This window comes from Bos indicus x Bos taurus, chromosome 21, assembly GCF_003369695.1.
Source record: "Bos indicus x Bos taurus breed Angus x Brahman F1 hybrid chromosome 21, Bos_hybrid_MaternalHap_v2.0, whole genome shotgun sequence".
Classification (NCBI taxonomy): domain Eukaryota; kingdom Metazoa; phylum Chordata; class Mammalia; order Artiodactyla; family Bovidae; genus Bos; species Bos indicus x Bos taurus.
The window spans coordinates 61,490,030-61,510,425 of record NC_040096.1 but is presented as its reverse complement, the minus strand read 5'-3'; the positions used below and the strand labels follow the sequence as shown (position 1 = coordinate 61,510,425).

At 42.6% G+C, this 20,396-nt stretch overlaps 1 protein-coding gene across 9 annotated transcripts in view; it reads right to left on the bottom strand.

Moving 5' to 3' along the window:
- Positions 1–19,220, bottom strand: part of VRK1 (VRK serine/threonine kinase 1) — an 80,489-nt gene extending 61,269 nt beyond the window's left edge. For 3 of the 9 annotated variants that reach the window (XR_003507362.1, XM_027521071.1, XM_027521074.1), the window contains exons 1-2: positions 15,566–15,654; positions 12,338–12,446 (exon numbers count right to left, since the gene is read on the bottom strand). Coding sequence is in view for 6 of the 9 variants with exons in the window: in XM_027521071.1 (XP_027376872.1) it covers positions 12,338–12,392 (55 nt within the window). In the remaining 3 variants the exon portion in view is untranslated. Of the gene's footprint in view, positions 1–12,337; positions 12,447–15,565; positions 15,690–19,120 lie in introns of those variants that run through there. The other 6 variants (XM_027521073.1, XM_027521072.1, XM_027521076.1 and 3 more) reach the window with 6 other exon arrangements.
- Positions 19,221–20,396: the final 1,176 nt, after the last annotated feature.

The following is a 20,396-nucleotide window of genomic DNA, read 5'->3' as shown; positions in this document are numbered from 1 at the left end:
ACACTAACGGCAGAACTAAATTTAACCGAGAATATGCAGTGTGGTGCAGTCTAAAACATAAGCCCCAGACACCTCACGGCCACCACTTCCCCCCAGAAGGAACAATTTCATGTGGTTTCTGCTGTGCACTTCTCCTTCCAACTTCTGATGTAGTGGTTAAAAGATCCAAATAGTTCTCCATGAATCAACTGTGAAGAAGACCCTACAGTAATACCTGGAAAACTCCTTGCTTTGCCCAGACGAAGGCATCAACTCAAAGAAAGGGGCAAGCTTGAAGATGCGGAATTCAAAGGGAGGTAGCACCTAGCTCCTTGATCCATAAGCTCTACAAAAAAGAGCTAAAAGGAATGCTTCTTTATGTAAAGAAAACACTAAAAATTTTCTAAAATTAGAAATTTTGAACTACATTGCTAATTTTTAAAATAACGTTTAGCACACTTTGACAGTCTTGTTAAATGACAGATCTCCCATCAGTTCTGCGATTGGGCGGGGGGCGGGGTGGGGGGGGTGGCGTGGCGGCAAAATTAACTACCAAACTTTGGGCATGGTAATTCTCCAGGTGTTCACTATTAAATCTCTACAGGATAGCGACTGAACAACATCCTTCCTTGTATATTCTTGCAGCAGGGCTCCAAGGAAGACTATTTCTAAAAGCTCTAAAGGAAATTAAGATGACCAAACAGTCACAGTAAATCAGAATAGGGCTACAGTCATTAAAAAATTCTGCATAAAAACATAATAAACTTTTCAGAATCCCAGAGAAGGGTTTTTCTATGCAACACACAAAATAAAACACACAGGCCTAAAGAAAATTGATAAATTTGACAAAATAAAAACTCTCCACAGATTAAAAACACCATAAACAAATTCAAAAGACAAATGAAAAATATCTACAGAATATGTGACAAAAGACTAATTTTCTCAGCACATATTAAGAATCCTATAGATTATAAGAAAGACAAAAACCCAACAGAAAAATGGCAAAGTGACAGAGAGAGGCAAATTCATAGAAAAGGAAATACAAATAACCTTAAGAAAAAAATTAGAGGAATTAGCAAATGCATACAAAGTAAAAAAGTGATCTAATGAACTCCTATGTACACATCACCCAGTTTCAACAATTATTCACATATCACCAGCTGGTGTACCAATTCATAGCCCCTCCCAAGAGTATTTCAAAGTACACCTCAAATATAATACTTCATATGTAAGAAGTATTTACTTCTAACAGGGACCTTCTAAAAATACAGCCACATTAACATTGTCACACCTAACAAAATAACAATTCCTTAATATCACTTAATAAATAAATGTTCAAATATCCCCAAATGTCTCCAAAAAAAAGTCTTCCTATAGTTGATTTTCTAGTCACTATAACTGGCTGATATGTCTCTGAATCTCTTAAGCAGACAAGTACCACCTCCCTTTTTTTTTCTTTCCCTTGTTGGTGCTCCACACTTTGGATTTTGCTGATTATCTTTTAATTGTCAAACTTTACCCCTGTAAATTTTGTTACTGTGATTGCTAAAACTGCTCTATCTCTGGTGTCTGCCTTTCAGCAAGAGACCACCAGAACACACCTAGTCTTGTGAGTTGGAACACACACCCACGGAACAGTGGGGCATCTCAGTAAGAGAACGTTGTAAAGAACTCCCTGGGGGTACAGTGGATAGGAATCAGCCTGCCAATGCAGGAGACATGGGATCGATCCCTGGTCCAGGAAGATGCCACATGCTGAGGGCAACTAAAGCCTGCACGCTGCAATTACTGGAGTGCTCCGCAATGAAGGGCAGCCTCTGCCCACCACTAGAGGAAAGCCTGTCCGCAGCAACAAAGACCCAGTGCAACCAAAAGTAAACTAATTAATCTAAAAAAAAAAAAAAAAGAATCTGTGACAGGATTTGGGTTTTATTTGGGTAAGCCGGGGGAGGGTCTAGGAGGGAAGCTTCCCTGATAGCTCAGTTGGTAAAGAATCCACTGACAGTGGAGGAGACCCCGGTTTGATTCCTGGGTCGAGAAGGTCCCCTGGAGAAGGGAAAGGCTACCCACACCGGTATTCTGGCTTGGGAGAATTCCACAGACTGTACAGTCCATGGGGTCACAGAGTCAACACAACTGAGTGACTTTCACTTTTCAGGGAAGAAATGGCACCCCACTCCAGTACTCTTGCCTGGAAAATCCCATGGACGGAGGAGCCTGATAGGCTGCAGTCCATGGGGTCGCTAAGAGTTGGACACAACTGAGCGACTTCACTTTCACTTTTCACTTTCATGCATTGGAGAAGGACATGGCAGCCCACTCCAGCGTTCTTGCCTGGAGAATCCCGGGGACAGGGAAGCCTGGTGGGCTGCCGTCTCTGGGGTCGCGAAGAGTTGGACACGACTGAAGTGACTAAGCAGCAGAGTTTCTCTAAACTGGATGCAATTAGAAAGCAGGGGGGTTCTATGTTGGGTATCTCAATAAATCTTATTTGGGAGGAGACAAGAACAAAGTGATAATTGGTAAAGAAGCTGTGGTCACTCATTCTAGCCAAATATTCTGTGGATGGCAGCAACTCCGGCTTTGTTTGTGCTTTGTCTCGTTTTTTGTGCTCTCAGAGAAACCTGGTTTGAGGCGTTCCGTGAGGCTGGCTGCTGAGCTGGAGGACACAGGGCCACCTGTGCCCCAGGCCAGCTCCTGACGCCGGGCCAGTCCTCTCGCTTTTCTTTTGCCCTCGACAATGAAGCCCTTCCAGCTGGCCACCCTGTCCCTCTGACTGGACCCCAAGAGCGCTGGATATTTTTCTGGTCTCACAACCTGGGACAGTACGTCAACAGGGCCAAGAATAAAAAAATATGGATTTCAAGTATAGTTTTTTGTAAAAAAAAAAAAGCCTCTTTTGCTAACTAACAGAAGCAGTGAGAGAGTAGAGTGCATACTGCAGAGTCATTTGCAAAATGAAAAGTTTTTAGGTGGTAAAATATTTGCTTTAATGACTAAGAATATAAACGTCATAAAAATAGTGTAAGACACAAAACAGAAACGTATCCATGTTACTACAAATACACAGCCTACTGTTAAAAGAAGGATGACTTCCAAAGATCAAGAGGACAAAAGTAACCAAATGTAGAACTCGCCAGAAAAAAGCTTTTAGTTGCGGTTGACTAATACAAAACATGACAAAAATTCAGCTGGAAAAACTTGATGTGATAAACTACTGCAGAATATATGATAAAACAGTTAAGAAAATACTGTATAAAAATAGCACGAAGAGACTATCTTCTAGATTCCACTGAAAAACGCTGAAGATTCTAAAGTCAGTTTCTTCTGCAACCTCAGCATCTGGATGATGGCATTTTTGTTACCATTCCTTACTGAGTGGTCCAGATAAACTCAAGTACTCAAAAATCTACATGCAAAAGAAAAGTGAAAGTCTCAGCACTGAGTGGAGTTAAGAGCACCAGACCATACCTCCTTGCACACCTCTCACAATGCCTGTGACACTATCACCATGAGTTGCATATGTGCTGTGCTTGTTTGATGTATTTTATGAGGATATGAAGTCAGGGAGTCTATCTTACCCCAGTATCCCTTGAGTCTAACGTATCACTTGGTGAGAAACCAACAGCCATTTCCTAAAACTAGGCTGAATGAAGTCATGGTCCAGGGCCACCTGCTACGAACTGAGACAAGGCCCAACTTCTCCAGGTCCTTTTCCTTAACTAAAATGGCCTGAGTTAAAGTTTAACCCCGTGCTTTACCTACTGGCTTCTAAGGGAAGAAGCATGGTTCATTTTAGAAGTAGGATGAACTACAAAAGGATCTATTCCAATAACCAGGAGATGTATATTTTCCATTCTAAGGTATTTCACAGTTACATATTTTGCCAATGGAATCTGTTGCCAAGAGAATGCAAAAGGGCTAGAGAACCTTCTTGACCTGCCTGCTCACTTCAGGAAAAATAAATGGTCCCTGAACAAAAGGAAAGAAATATAAAGGAAGAAAAATCAAGGGAAAAATGTTTCTAGTTGCAAATACATCAAGGTGATTCAAGGTGAACATTAGAAGGTTAATGAACTCAGTAAGAAAAAGGCAACCAATTTAAAAACACACAAAGGATTTAAATAGACATTTCTCCAAAACAGATAAACAACTGGCCAAGAAGCACACAAAAAGATACTTGACCTCATTAGTCATTAAGAGAAATAAAAATCAAAACTGCAATGAGATACTACTTCCCACATAAAAAACCACCAGAACTGGTGAAGATTTGGAGAGACCCGAACCCTCAAACAACTGCTAGTAAAAATGTAAAAAGATGCAGTCAGTTTGGAAAGCAGTTTGGCAATTCCTAAACAGAAGTTAAACCGAGTTTCCCCGTCACCCAGCAGTTCCAAGGGTAGTATACACTCAGGGAGATGAAGACGCGCACACATGAAAACCTGTGCAGGACTGTTCGCAGCAGCATCACTCATAATAGCCCACGAGTAGAAACAACTCAAGTGTTCTTCGACGGATGAATGGGTAAACGTGACATACCCATACACTGGGATCTTACTGAGCAATAAAAAGAAAGAGAGCAGGTTCTGCTACAACACAGATGAACTTTAAAAACACGCTAGGCCAAAGAAGATGCTCACAAAACACCACATATTGTATGACTTCAATCATGTGAAATTTCAAAACCAGGTAAATTTGTAGAGACAAAAGCAGATTAGTAGTTTCTTAGAGCTCTAGGGGGTGCTTCCCAGGTGGTTCAGTGGTAAAGAATCTGCTTGCCAATGTAGGAGATGCAGGAGACACAGGTTTCACCCCTGGGTCGGGAAGATTCCCTGGAGGAGGAAATGGCAACCCACTCCAGTGCCTAGAAAATCCCATGGACAGAGGAACCTGGTGGGTTACAATCAATGAGATCACAAAGAGTCGGACAGGACTCAGCAACCCTGAGCATGCACACAGGATTCTGGGGAGCATGGGAGACAATGAAGACTGACTGCTAGTTAGTTGGTGGGGGAGTTCTCTTAGGGTTGATGAAAATATTCTAAAATTAGATTATGGTGATGGTTACATCCTGTGGCTATACTAACACTGAACAATACCCTTTGAGTGAGCTATATGATAATTGAACTGTATCTCAATAATGCCTTTTTTTTTTTTCTATCACAGGTGGCATTGGGGATCTTAGTTCCCCGACCAGGGATTGAACCCGTACCCCTGCACTGGGAGCGCAGAATCTTAACCACTGGATTGTGAGGGAAGTCCCAATAAAATTTTTTAAAAAAAAGTTAATGACAGGGAAAATGTGATATCAAGAATGACAAAGGAAGAGGAGTTATGACATTCTGCATAAAGAAACTATACTTTCTGAATGAAGGACAGAAATCACCCCAACACAGGCTACCAAGAACACTGAGGAACCAGCTAAAGGCAGATTTTGCTATGTCACCAGCGTGGTTCCTGACCGCTTCACTGAAGGGCACCAGTACAGTACACAGCTATTTGCAGGAACTGCCACATGGGAGAGAGAATCCACTGAGACCATAACTCATTTGATCACGAATGACTTCTGCTGATCCCTGAAACTCTACATTGTTATCTGTGGTTCTTAGGAGTTCAAGTAGGAAACCGAAGGAAAGGTCAAAGGAAATGAAAAGCTATGTCTATGTGAAGGTCGTTCACCTGAAACTGGTGTCCTGAACCACAGCTTACCAACACAGGGCGGCGAGCTCCTGGCAAGGGACAGACTACAGCAAGATCAAGAGAACACATGCGGGGCGAGGACCTGACACCGTGATAAAGAAAGTTGTCTTTCACCAGTAGCTTAGATGAAAAACTAGATGGCAGGCTCACCACAGCTGGCGATCACATTAAGCTGGGGGAGATCAGGGACACATTAGGTCCCGGAAACCAGATTCATGCAGATTCTTACAAGCCTAAATAAAACTGCACACTGGGCAGAATGATTCAACAAACCAGAGCCAGAAGGAAGACCAGAAACATTTCATTTTGGCCCTTCATACTGCAGCTGAAGCTGAGGCCAGACAGTTTTAATAACGTGCCCAAGTTCAGAAGGTGCGTTAAAGGTAGATGAAGGCTGAGAATCCAAGAATGCTAACTCTCAGGCTGGGGCTCACCTGACCCAGGGCTACCTGCTACCAGCTGTGGAGATAAGCAAACGGGGAGAAAAGGAAACTTGGCCCTCACCTCACCACACACCAAAAAATCAGTTCCTGGAGACTGAGACCTAAATGTGAAAGGTCAAAGGATAAAACTGCTTGAAGATAACACAAGAAAACATCTTCAAAACCACAGAGTAGCAAAACTTTGTGAACAAGACACAGAAAACACTAGTCAAAAAGGAAAAGACCTGTAAACGGAAACTGATTAAAATTTAGAATTTCAGTTCATCTAAAGACACAAGAGTGAAATGGCAAGCCACAGGATGGAAAGAGATTTTTACAATTCATATTTTCAACAAAGACTTCATATCCAGAATACATAAAAACCCCAACATTTCAATAAGGAAAAAAAAAAAGACAAGACTATTTGTTTAAAATGGGCAAATGACACTTGAATTGGAGAAGGCAATGGCAACCCACTCCAGTCTTCTCGCCTGGAGAATCCCAGGGACGGGGGAGCCTGGTGGGCTGCCATCGATGGGGTCGCACAGAGTGGGACACGACTGACGTGACTTAGCAGCAGCAGACACTTGAATAGGCACTTTATAAAACAAGATATTTAAAAGCCTAATAGCAAATGAAAAGGTGCTCAAGTCACCAGTTAACAAAAAAATGTCAATTAAACCACACTGAGATCTTCAACACAACCACAGAATTGTTTAAAAAAAAGAAAAATGTAATGTTTAACCGATAGTACCAAGCGCAGGTGAAGCTGAAGAGCAATGGGAACTGTGTTTTCTGGTAGAGGCATGAACTGGTACACACTGTGGAAAACCGGCAGTACCTATCAAAGCTAAAGATACACACACACCGGGACTAGCAATTCTCCTCTTAGTATACGCAACTAAAATGAATACAAACGTGAACCAGAGATAGAACAAGAATGACTTCAGCAGCATTATTCAAAACTTCTCCAAAGTAGAAACTATTCCAATATCCATCTACAATTACAACAGAATGGATAAATTAGTCTACAATTTATGGTGCTTTTTAAAAATTGTCACAGAACTTTTGACACACCTTTCTTAAGATGTGAGGTCTAAGTTCCTTCCCCTTGAATCCAGGCAGACCTGTGTCCATTTCAACCAGTAGAGTACAGTGGAAGTGACGCTGTGTGACCTCAGGATGAGTCACTCTCAGCAAGCTTCCAGTGGGACCCAGTCCAGATGCTTGAAGAGCCAAAGGCCCCGTGGAGGACCTGGAGCCAGGGCACAGCCACCTTCAGAGCAACCACTATACCAGTGACCACCTCTCCGTCTCAAAGGAAATCTCTGCTTCTGGATACAGACGATGACTTTCCTCTGGTTAAAGACCATCATCGGCCCCGTTACACCCTTTCCAGCAGCAATACCTGAACACTATCCAAACGATCTACTCAAAAGTTGCAAAGAAGCAAAGCAAGTTTCAAGTAGAAGTCTTTGCCTCCGTTCTAACTGTTTTAGATATACCACTGGAAAAACAAATAGCCTTTCAAAAAAAAAACAAAATGTAAGTGCTCCAGTCAACAATCCCAGATGGTCCTGGTCTTCATGACATCCCAGCCAAAGCACCATACATGTGAGTAAGGGAACCCTGAAACAACAGGGCAAGCTGTCCTAACCAAATTCCAAATCCATGAGCATAGTAATATGGTTGTTGTTTAACTCCCACTAAGTTTGGTGTTAGGTAGTAGTCAATAACCAAAAAACTCATGTATTACACAGTAACAGTTAACCAGAATTAGAGAGTACTACCAACACACACAACATACTATATGCAGCATGAATGAATCTCAGATGTGCGTGTGCTCACTCAGTCATGTCCAACTCTGTGACTATAGCCCACCAGGCTCCTCTGTCCATGGGATTTTTCATGCTAGAATACTGGAGTGGGTTGCCATGCCCTCCTCCAAGGGATCCCAACCCAGGGATCGAACCCAGGTCTCCCACACTGAAGGCAGATTCTTTACCGTCTAAGCCACCAGGGAGTGTATGAAGGTAAAATAAAGAGTAACTCTAGGTGTTCAGGCATAACTGACTAGGTAATACCATTAACTGAACAGTTAAACCATGGGGCAAATAAAGACAGGAGCAGAAAGCAGGGACGATGTCCTGTTCATTTGGTATTCAAGGATCTACCCCAGTATTTAACACACAGTCTCTCCAGCTTCCAAGATAAACTCATTTTCACCCTACTTTTTTTGGCCCACCCCTTCCTGGTCTGTCGCCTCCTTTGTGTCCAGCTGCCTCTTAACATCAGGATTCCCAGGTTTCCACCTCCAGTTCCCCTTTCAGACACATGCACATGGACACACGCACGCACACAAACACACACCTCTCCCCCATATTTTCACTCTCAGCTGACAGCGTCATTAGCACCTACTTGCTCTTTTACGCTAAAACTTCAGAGTTGACCAAGAATTTGGACTGCAGTTAGCTAAATTAAAAAAACAAAAAATTAACAGGATAAGCAGAAGTTATCATGCTTAAACACCAAAACTAATGCATAAAAACAGGCTAAAGAAGACATGGCTTAAATACATCTAAGGGTTTTACTCAACTCTAGGTTCAACATATCATGTGGTCATTAAGAGGATACAGCTGATAATAAAGGATACAGCTGAAAGCATGTAGATGATGAAAGGTAATCTTTCCTATCCTAATACAAAAGTGTTGTATCTAAAGTAAGGGATGCAACTCAATTTTTTTTTTTAATTTATCAAGCCCTGCATGGAGTACTGCATTCAATTTTAAGCACTACCATTTAAAAAAATAAAAATAAATTAAATCAAAGGAAAGTCACTAATGTGGTGAAATGACATGAAATCAAGACTTGTAAGAAACAGTTAATGAACTAGATGATGTTTCAACTCAAAAAGACTGAGAAGACTTGATGACCATTTTCAAGTATTTGAAAGACCATAATACGAAACAGGAATTGAGCTTGTCCTACATGTCTCCAAAAGACAGAACTGAGTAGGAAAAACAAAGACTTCCACTCAACCTAAGAAAGTACCTACTAACAGTCAATACTTCATTAAGAACAGCAGAGAGCAGTGGTTCTCAATACTTCATTAAGAACAGCAGAGAGCAGTGGTTCTCAAACAGGGACAATTCTGTGCCCCCTGGCCGGGGATGATGAACACCCAACAATTCAGAGAACCCCCCAACACAGCAAAGGACAACTCATCTAAAATGTCACCAGTTCCATGACTGAATAACCCTTTTCTAAAGGTAGTGAGCTCCCTGTTGTTGGAGGCATTCCATTATAGACTAAACAATGTGATGATATCCAATACATGACTTTCAAGAATGGTATTAATAGGAAATGAGTGGAAAAAAGATTTCCCTGTTTCAGTAACTCTCCAGAGAAAAATGCCCTCAGGTATATTACAGCAATGATGATGATGATACACGCTTATTGAACACATACAGGGGACCAGTCATTACACCAAGCAATTCACTGTACAGGTTTCACAGGCCATTCTCATAACCACCCTATGTAACAGCTATTATTTCATCTTGATGTGATGGTAAAATTAGCTTACCCTGATGTCACACAGCCATCAGTCTGTGAACTCCGGTCTACCTGACTCCAATCAATTATGTACATCACTGTCCAAACCATAAATACCTATGGCTTCAGAGCTTCTTTACACGAGAAAAAAAATGCAACAGTATATATTCTAGAAGTATTGGGACCATGTCTGAACAGTTTTGTACTCACTGCAAACCAAGTTGGCTAGGAAAAAAAGAAAAGGATTATTTGAAGTAGTCCTGGGATGAAGGAGAGGACAATTATCCTGATTGTCCCCAATTGCCTACTTCTGTAAGTGCCAAGAAGCTCTTACATACCCATGGAATCTCAGTCAGAGGCTGAGATTAATGATGACATCCCTTTATCCATAGGCGTGAACGCTCAGGATGGACAGACGTTTGAACATCCCCGACTGGGAATCCTGCCCTTAACAAATACACTAGATGCAGATACATGGTTTCTTGGCTGCCTCTACCCACGCCCATCTGTCAGGATGGCAGTGTGCCTGCTCACATGTTGGTCAAACTGTCACTAGGGCATAGGTGCCAAGCAATGATAGTTTTAAATGGGCAGCTTGCATAGCACTGTAAGAGCTTGCTCTTCCGCAGAAAAAAAAAATTCCGTTTTAATACTGAAGGGTTGCGATCATGAGTGAAAGTCTTGGTCAATCTAAACATTTCAGTGGGAAAAAGATCTAGACTTGTAGAAAAGAATCAGACCAAGAAAATTAAATCAAAGAGAAAAACTGCTCTGAAGGCAAATAAGTGATCGCAGGAAAGCTTCTCACACTGCCAATCTTTCATTAATACATGTCACGGTAATCTCTTATGCAGTAAAATCCTTTGCTCAACAAGTCATCACTGATGTTTTATAAAAATGGGATGATACGCTTTTCCATGTTCTAAATTAAAAAGTAGAAATGCATGGATATTTAGCAGTTTGATGTTACAAAAGTTCTATTTGTTGAGAAGCTATTTTTTTTAAATGACAGAAGTCTAATCTACATCTAAGATAATCTTTTAAAACGCACAAGAGAAGGCAGAAACCAAACGAGATTCCCAAAGGTGAACAGAAAAAGAAATATAATTTGTTCAGGGAAAGAAATCAAGAACAGGAAGTGGTTGTTAAGAAAACAGAAACAGTATTTCTGGTCACAAATTAATAAATTAGGACTCGGGGGCTGTCACCCGTCACATCCCCAACTATAAGAAAAATGTTCCTAGACTACATCTAGGCTTCCTATTCCCTCTCTAAAGACCCTTCCATTACTGGCAGGAAGCATCTAATGTTCTCACTGCCTGGAAAGTCCTTCCTCAGACTAAAACCCTAATCTTGCCATCTGAGCTGTCTGTCCTTGCTCAGTCCTCGGTGACTCTGAAGAACAGCTGGTCATCACCACTCTCGGTGTAGTTCTTCAAATACAAGTATCAGGACGTTCTGATTAAATAACCCCTGAGTCTGCTCTTAGCCGTGATAAATAAAAGAGATTCCATTAACTTTTTCTCATTGGACCAATTCATCAACTCTTTTATGTTTTCATCATTTCAGTTGCTCATCTCTTGGACTCCTTTTAGGCCTGATAAGAACTGTCACCAAAGTCAACAATGAGCCAACACACACAACTTACTAAAGGAAGCGTTGATGTGAAGGAGTTAGAAGGCCCAGCAGAGTTCTCAGGAGCCATCACTAGGGAGAAAAGTCTGAAAAAGTGGCCAAAGTCTAAAATCTACCAAAACCCTTCAGAGAAATACAAAGGACTTAGTTATAAAGTAACAACACTGTCAGGGTCATGGCTGTATCCTCTTCTTCCTACTAACCTAGCACTGCCATCTGAGTGCTTGCTTAGTAACTCAGTCATGTCCAACTCTTTGTGACACCATGGACTGTAGCCCGCCAGGCTCCTCTGTCCATGGGATTCTGCAGGCAAGAATACTGAAGTGGGTTGCCATGCCCTCCTCCAGGGGATCTTCCCAACCCAGGAATTGAACCCACGTCTCTTATGTCTCCTGCACTGGCAGGCAGGTTCTTTACCACTAGCACCACCTGGGAAGCCCCATCACTGCCATACATACCCCTAAAAAAAGTCTCTCGAAGACTATTTCTACCATATCCTTCTTCCTGCTCCAGAACCTACAGTACCTTCTAGCAGTCAATAAACTGATTAAAAACTGGCCAGCAGTTTCCTAGACACATGAATGAATTATCCTCCCTCAATGTCCCTCCCTCTCCTTCACTTCCATGACACCCCAAAACAGCCAGTTCTTATTTTCTCTAGGACCTAAATTTGCTCATGCTATTCTCTAAAATGTTTTCCCACTTCCTCTCAAATCTATACATATTTTTTTGAAGACTCAAGCCATGAGCCTTTATACCTTCAGCATCTGTATTAATTTCCATACTTAATTGCTTATTCATTTTGTTTGCAGTTTACAGCCAACTGATTTTTGATAAAGATTTAAAAAAAAAAAAAAGACTCAATGGAGAAAGCATAGTCTTCTCAACAAATGGTTCTGGAACAAGCAGACACCCATACACAAAAGGAAAAGAAAAGAAAAAGACCTAAAAGTCATACTCCGTGCACAAATTAACCCGAAATGGATTCATTGATCTAAACGTAAGACATAAAATTGTTAAGCACTTCGAAGAAAACTTGGAACATCTACCTGACCTATGGTTCGGTAGAGTTCTGAGACATGCATGACACCAAAAACGATCCATACGTTGGTAAGTTGGACTTTATGAAAATTAAAACCTTCTGTGCTGCAGAAGACACTGTAAGAGAATGAAAAGACAAGCCACAGACTGAGAGAATACATTTACAAATCACGTATCTGGCAAAGGACTTGTATTCAGAATATATAAAGAATGCTCTAAATTCAACAGTAAGAAAGCAAATTAGAAAACGGGAAAATGATTTGAACAAAGTAAGATATGACTATGTGGGAAAGAAAAAATATTTCCTCTACCATTCTAGGTTCTTTTGCTACTGCATCAATTAAACTGGCCTAAGACAAATTAACAGGAGAAAAACAAATTTAATTGTACCTCCACAAAAATATGGGCCCCAAGGGCAGGGCAGGCCGTGGAGGCTTATTTGCCATCCTGAGCAGAGGAAGGGGACAGGGGGCGGGGACTTCAAAGAGGAGGAAGGTAATTCAGACATGTGATCAGATGTTTGTTATTAGATGCCACACAGTTAAGCCTTTCAGTTAAAAGTTATCTCTGGTAACAGCTCTCTCTGAACCAGGCTCCTTATCTAAACTAACTTGTCAGTTGAAGTGAAGTGAAGTCGCTCAGTCGTGCCCGACTCTTTGTGACCCCATGGACTGTAGCCTACAGGCTCCTCCGTCCATGGGATTTTCTAGGCATGAATACTGGAGTGGGGTGCCATTTCCTTCTCCAAATCTGTCAGTTGAGGGGGCAGTAAAAAGCTCCGGAATCTTATGGGTCTTCACTCTCTTTGGCTTAAAGTAATCCACTTGCCATAATGATACATTTTGTGGAGGCTTGTTCTGAACCACTTCAAAGGACAAGCATATGGAAAGATGTTGAACATCATTAGCCATTAGGAAAATGCAAATTAAAGCCATTCTGAAGTACCAATACACACCTATTAAAATGGCTAACATAAAAAATACTGCTAACACCAAATGCTGGTAAAAATGTGGAGAAATTGATCACTCATATAGTGATGACAGGACTGTAAGATGGTACAGCTCTGGGAAAGCTTGCAGTTTCTTAGTGAATAAAGTCTATACTTACTCCTACAACCCAACATCATGGAGCATAATAGTGATCAAAATTAGGAAACTCACTGATACAGTGTTAGTAACAAAAGTACTTATTCAAACTTCAGTTTTTACCGTGTGTGTGTGTGTGTGTGTGTATACACCTTGTGACATTTCATCGTATGTAAAGATAATTAAAACCATCACAATAACCAAGCCACAGAACTGTTCAATCACCCCCAAAGAAACTCCCTCAGGCTACCCCGCTATAGTAACATCATACTCCCAACCCTCACTGTGGCAAAACTGAGCTCTTCTCCACTACTGTAACTATATGGTTTCGGGAACGTTATACAAAGGAATGTTAATCACACAACCTTTTCACTCAGTACTGTGCCCTTAAACTCCATCCAAACTGTTGCTCGTGTCAGTAGTTTGCTCCTTTTTGTTATGATTTTGTTTCGTTTGCTCCTTTTCGTGTTCCATTATATGGCTAAACCTCATTTTATTTGACCATTTACCCACTGAAGGATGCATCGGCTGTCTCTGAGTTTTGGCTTTTATAAACGAAGCCACTAGAACATTCACATACAGATCTTCATGTGAACATAAGCTTTTATTTTCTGAGGATAAATGCCCAGGGGTGTAACTGCTGGATCATGTGCGTGGTGTATGTTCAACTTTTTAAGAAACTGTCAAACTAAATCCCAGAGTGGCTGCACCATTTCACATGGGCTGCAACATGTGAAGTAATGCATTTGAAAGTCACAATTTCTACAATATTTTCTATGCTATGCTAAGTCACTTCAGTCATGTCCGACTCTGTGGGACCCCAAAGACGGCAGCCCACCAGGCTCCCCCATCCCTGGGATTCTCCAGGCAAGACCACTGGAGTGGGCTGCCATTTCCTTCTCCAATGCATGAAAGTGAAAAGTGAAAGTGAAGTTGCTCAGTCCTGTCCGACTCTTAGCAACCCCATGGACTGCAGCCCACCAGGCTCCTCCATCCATGGGATTTTCCAAGCAAGAGTACTGGAGTGGGGTGCCATATAAAACCAGTAAGCAAGCCTCTTAAATGTTATAACCTGGCCTTGGGTTTTTTTTAATGCATTTCTAGAACTTTTTCCCTGATTCCCAAAAAAGACTTTTTTCCTTACTACCTCTAAAAAAGAATGCATAATTAGATATAATCTGTATGGTGATAGCTCTGCTACCATGTTAAATAGTAAATTTCAATAACAAGTGGAACAAAAGCAACAATTCCAGCAGAAACAGCAAAAGTTTGTTCCTGACAGTCTATGAAGACTGAAGGCTTAATGGCACTTTCTAACACGCCATGTGATCACAATGCATTTATACACAGCATTATCACACAATGGCATTTGTTCGGCTGTTATTAATACTTCGTAAGACAATTTGAGGAAAGCAATTAATCTGAAATAAAGCTGTAGTTATCTTAGCTCTAGGATTTCTAACTTCATGACTTTTTTAAAAATTTTGGATCTAACTGACAGAGATAATGGAGCCTCTCTAGGATTCCTGAAACAAGGAGCTAGCACTAAGACTATCTGCCCCAAACGTGAACAGCAGCAAGACCGGCAGTGTGCAAAGAGAAATAAATGCACAGAAGGAAACTATAAAGCCATGAAAAGTAAAAGATGGTGCTGCCCTTTGCCCACTGGCTTTCCAGTTCTCATTCAGACTGGGTACTAAGCTCTGTTAAGACAACTGTGTCCAGAACATTCCCAAATCTCAAATTAACAACCCTGCAACTTAATTACATGACTTCCATCTAGTGTCTCTTCCCATTTAATACATACAGCTTCCTGATCAACACTTCAGTCTATGTGTAGGTTTAATATTCACCCTAAACATTGGCAGTGCGGACAGCATCTCATTTTCAAATCGGAGATGGTTCCTTTCTCTTGGGTCAAAGACCCATGGAGAGACAGGACTAACTGCAAAGAATCATAGAAATCCATGTACCTCCATGAAGACTAAACAAACAATACAATTCAAACCAAGCTGACAAAGACACTGTGGCTAATAAAATTCTTGATAAATTTACCAATGAATGTTACTAGAAGTAGTTTCCTGTCATTAGTATTTATCAGTGAATATTAAAAATCAAACTCCAATTACAGGGGAAGGGCAGATTTCATACCTATCCACACTCTAGAGAGCTTTTCTTTCTTCAAGTGTTGTCCACATGTCATCCAGAAAAGAAGAGTAGAATGTGCTTGAGTTTGAGTTCAAAGATTTAAGATGACATTGGGAGAGATGGAGCACTGCAAGAAATTAGTTCAAAACAACAACCGTGGAATGTTAGGTACTTAAATATCACTCAGAAGCTAAGGGGGCAAGATATTAAAGGGCATGCCCTTCTTTACATCTTTTTTTTTTTTAATTAATTTATTTTCATTGGAGGCTAATTACAATACTGTGGTGGTTTTCGCCATGCATCAACATGAATCTTCACATCTTTGTAAAGGCAAGTAAGAACATGTTCACAGGAATCTGGGTCAAAAGGGCCAAATGTATCACAGAGTGTGAGCACATCTAGGTCACACCACCCAGCTAACGCTGTAGCAGACTCCATCACTTTTCCGTATCATCCTTACACCTTGATTAAAAATTTCCTGTTTTCTACATTTTACCACGAACACTATAGTTTTTCGAATGTGCCATACACACTTGACTTCTCGTGTGCTGGGTGCTAGATAACCAAAGTTCAAAACAATGACCTCTATTAGCTTAAAAGAAAAGTTGCTTCGACAAGACCCTCCAATCGCAAGAACAGATTCTGCCCCCGGCACAGCTCCTGACATACAGCAGGCACAGGACGTCTGGTGAATAAACAAGTCCATCTCTGCTCACTCTGAAAAATAAACTCGGCAAACGTGCAAAATGTACTACCAGTCTGAAAAATATTCTCCAGGCCTATTCGGTAACCCATCCATTACGAAGAACAATTTCCATGAGAGCCTCAGTCACACACACAGAGGCAGCACTTAATTTCCATTAGGTTCAATGCCTGATCTATGAAGACACTAACATTTGCATAAATTCAGGAATCATCCTTCATTTTGATATAAGGTAAATTTTCAAGCTTTGCCTCATTTCCAGTAAGTTTTATTTACCAAATAAAAATACTTTCAAAGTTTTATTTTTTAAACCAAAATTCTATTCATAGCACATCATATCTTATTAGGGATGGCTTTAAGGAAAAATATGTATATAGTTGTCAAAATAAAAATCGTATTTTTCTTCCCAAGACATCTGGGACCCTCACTTACATTATTTATTATTATTTCACATTAGTTCTCAAAAAAAAAAGAAAAAGAAAAAGCCTGGCCTAATTAAGAAATTTAATTTTAGGGTCTGTCAACATTTTCAATGCACTACTATTAATTTTAAAATATACAACTTGCACCCTGGAATAAAACTTAACATAAGCTTTCCACATAACCATCTCCTGGGCACTTACTAACTTATTATATGCCAGGTTCTACAAATGTTACATTCCTTCATTTTCTCATTTAACAAATATCCTCCCACAATTCTTGCTGTGCTTAACGTAAGCCATTACACTCTAAATCTGGTATTTGCACTAGACTGTTGTTGCTGTTTAGTCGCTAAGTCGCGTCTGACTCTATGACCCCGTGGACTGTAGCCCACCAGGCTCCTCTGTCTACGGGATTTCCCAGGCAAGCACGCTGGAGTGGGTTGTCATTTCCTTCTTCAGGGGATGTTCCCGACCCTGGGATCAAATCTGTGCCTACTTGGCAGGAGGATTCTCTACCCACCTGGAAGCCCTTTTGCATTAGATACTAGTATAATAAATGGACAGTAATGCTTAACACAACCAGTCCATTCTCAAGGAGATCAGCCCTGGGATTTCTGTGGAAGGAATGATGCTAAAGCTGAAACTCCAGTACTTTGGCCACCTCATGCGAAGAGCTGACTCACTGGAAAAGACTCTGATGCTGGGAGGGATTGGGGGCAGGAGGAGAAGGGGATGACAGAGGATGAGATGGCTGGATGGCATCACTGACTCGATGGACAGGAGTGTGAGTGAACTCCGGGAGTTGGTGATGGACAGGGAGGCCTGGCGTGCTTCGATTCATGGGGTCACAAAGAGTCGGACACAACTGAGCGACTGAACTGAACTCTTAACACAAGTTTACCGTCACTAGATTCAAGCTGGGTTACTATTATCCCAGAATCTGATGAACAATGTTGACATGACACAGCACCTGTAGCAGCTTCAGCAGAGAAGTTTGTGTTAAGTGACTACTGAATTCCCTTCTACAGACAGCTGATGAACATCATCTTATCTTGGAGGAGAAAATGGCAACCCAACCCACTCCAGTATTCTCCCTGGGAAATCCCACAGACAGAAGGGCCTGGGGAGCTACAGGCTGTGGGGGTCACAAAGAGTCGGACACAACTGAGGGACTAAACAACAACATAAAGAACCCCTGCTGCCCTCTGAGACTTCTTTAAAACTGGAGATTAAATTCTTCCCCAAAAGTATCACACTCCACATGTCAAGAAAAGTAAGGTGCCTTTATTCTGAACTCTTCAAAATAAATGCTGCCCTATTTATTTTTAACTCTTGCAAAGTTCAGACTCCACAGATGGGTAACTGCAGTTAAAATAGAAAGAAATGAAAAAACAGTAATTAATGAGGCTCTTCAACAGTTCCTTAAACGCACCTTCCTCCCAACAGCAAAACTGGTTATTTCCAGGTTGTTTCAAGAAAAGGAGATTGCGAAGGGAGAGGAAGAGTCAACAACAAGCAAAAAAACAAAAACAAAAAAGGCGGGGGTGGGGGGGAGTGAAAAATGGGTGGCCTCAACAGGAACGTCGTGTCTGCGTCCCCTTCCTCCCTCTCTCTCTCAACCCAGAGACTCTGATGCTTTTTGTCTAATTTAAATAAATGACCTATGAGTTTTGACACCGGAGCCAAAAATTATTCGAAAAAGGAAAAACTACTTGCTGTCCTTGAACATGGCTACATCAGCAAAGGGTGCCAACCCGTAGCTACGGAGGGGCAACAAAAAACCGTCAGAAGGATGCTAAAATCCCTTGTAAAACTCTCCTACAGAGCTTCACAGCCTTGAACGTTGCGGTCAAGTGCAAGCAAGCTCTTACCCGGCCTCAGCCCGACACCGACTGGTTAGAAACGCCTGGAACGCTACCCTCTGGGGAGAAGGCTCCTTCGCCCATCTCAGGTCTCAGGACCAACGTCACCTCCTGAGATGCTCTCCGTCACCCCTACCACTCCGGCCCACTGTCGCCTATCCTATTACTAGGGAGCTTTTCGGCATCTGCAAATGGTACTATTTGCTTCTACTCCGATTCCCCTGCAGAGTATGAGCTCCGAGAGGGAGGAAAGACCCCGGCGGTCCAGGCTGGCCTTACAAGGGCCATCTCCCAGACACGGCGCGAGTCTGACCGGCCTACATGCCGTCCAGAACGGGAAGCTGAGCCTCGGGCACCCCCCCCGGCCGGTGCAGGAAACCCAGGGCCGCAGCGGGACCTGAGGGAGCCCCGGCGGGAGAGGACGCCGGCGCCGCACCGACCGCCTCCCTCGACACCGCCCGAGGGCACGGCCGCCCGGCCGCCCCACGCTAGCCCAGCTCCCCGGCCGCCCCCTCCACAGTCCCCGTTCGGCGCCGGCGCCCTCGGACCGCTTAGCGCGCGGCCGCCCTACCCCAAGCCGCAGACCGTCGCCTTCTGCCGAGTACGAACTTCCCGCCGCTTTCGCCGACTCGCAACTCCACGGCGGCGCCAGCCCCGTCACACCCTGCAGTATGGGGCCTTCCCATTGGCTCAGGCGAGAGGGAGAGGCGGAGCGAGCGGGAACGCGCGGGATGGGCGGAGCCCGCGCTGGCTCCCGCCGGCCCCCGAGGAATGACGGGAGCCGCGGGCCGGCCCTCGCACTGCGTGCTGGGAAATGGAGTCTTTCACTGGCAAAGCGAGATCGTGCTGGCTCGGCCCCAGTGGGCCTCTGGGAAATGCGGTCTACAGTCTCTTGAATCCGTTCTTATGGTCAGATGCTGTATCCGTCAAAGCCCTAGGAACCGAAATAAATATCGCCCGTGTTCGCAGTAGCTTGATTTACTAAATAATGTGTTGAAAAGAGTTGGATGTAAAATATTCCCGTTTGGCCAAGTGGTGCTTCCATTTTCGCACCTTCTCGTCCATACCTGCATGCTTGTCACACAGCCGCTTGGTTCAGTATATTAGGGCCTGGCTCTGGAAGCAAACAGCTCGCGATCAAATCCCGGCTCCTCCACTCTCTAACTTTGTGAACTAAATGACTTAACCCCTATGAGTCTCAATATCTTGTTTTTGTCAGGATTAAATGAGATATCCTAGAGACAGTGCTTTGTCTGTAGTAGATGCTCAATAAAGAGCAGAGAGTATTATTCTCGCCACTCATAGCCACGCGTCTAAATCCTGTCAAAGCCTATATCCATGCCTACCTAATCTGTGTATTCCATCCGTAATTATCTTACGCCATAGTTTGCTTTGTAATTCTAATCAGTTGTCTAAGCCTTCGGTAATCCATATCCATGAGACAGTAACCTTATTTAGGGCAGAGGTGCTGTTCTAGGTCAATGTCCCCAAAGTCATAGGCGGAGGGAGATTTACAGTGAAACTAATGAGGCTTAAGCACATGTCTCATCCAAAGCCTTCTGTTAACCATTTTAGTGGGTTTTTGTTTTTTGGGTTTTTTTGTTTTTGGTTTTGTTTTTTTTTTGCCAAGGTAAGATATTTTTGTATGATTTTCTTTAAGCAGACCCCCCAAATTGTGTGAACTTCGGACCTCACAGAACCTGGAATCCCTATCCACCGGACAGTGCAGTATTTTGCCTGTCGAGGTGCATTTGCCCCTCCAGATACCCTCCAATGCTCCAGATGCTCCTCCAGCCTGCCGTCTGCCCCCTGAGCTGTCCAAGCCACTACCAGGTTCCTGGGCTCCA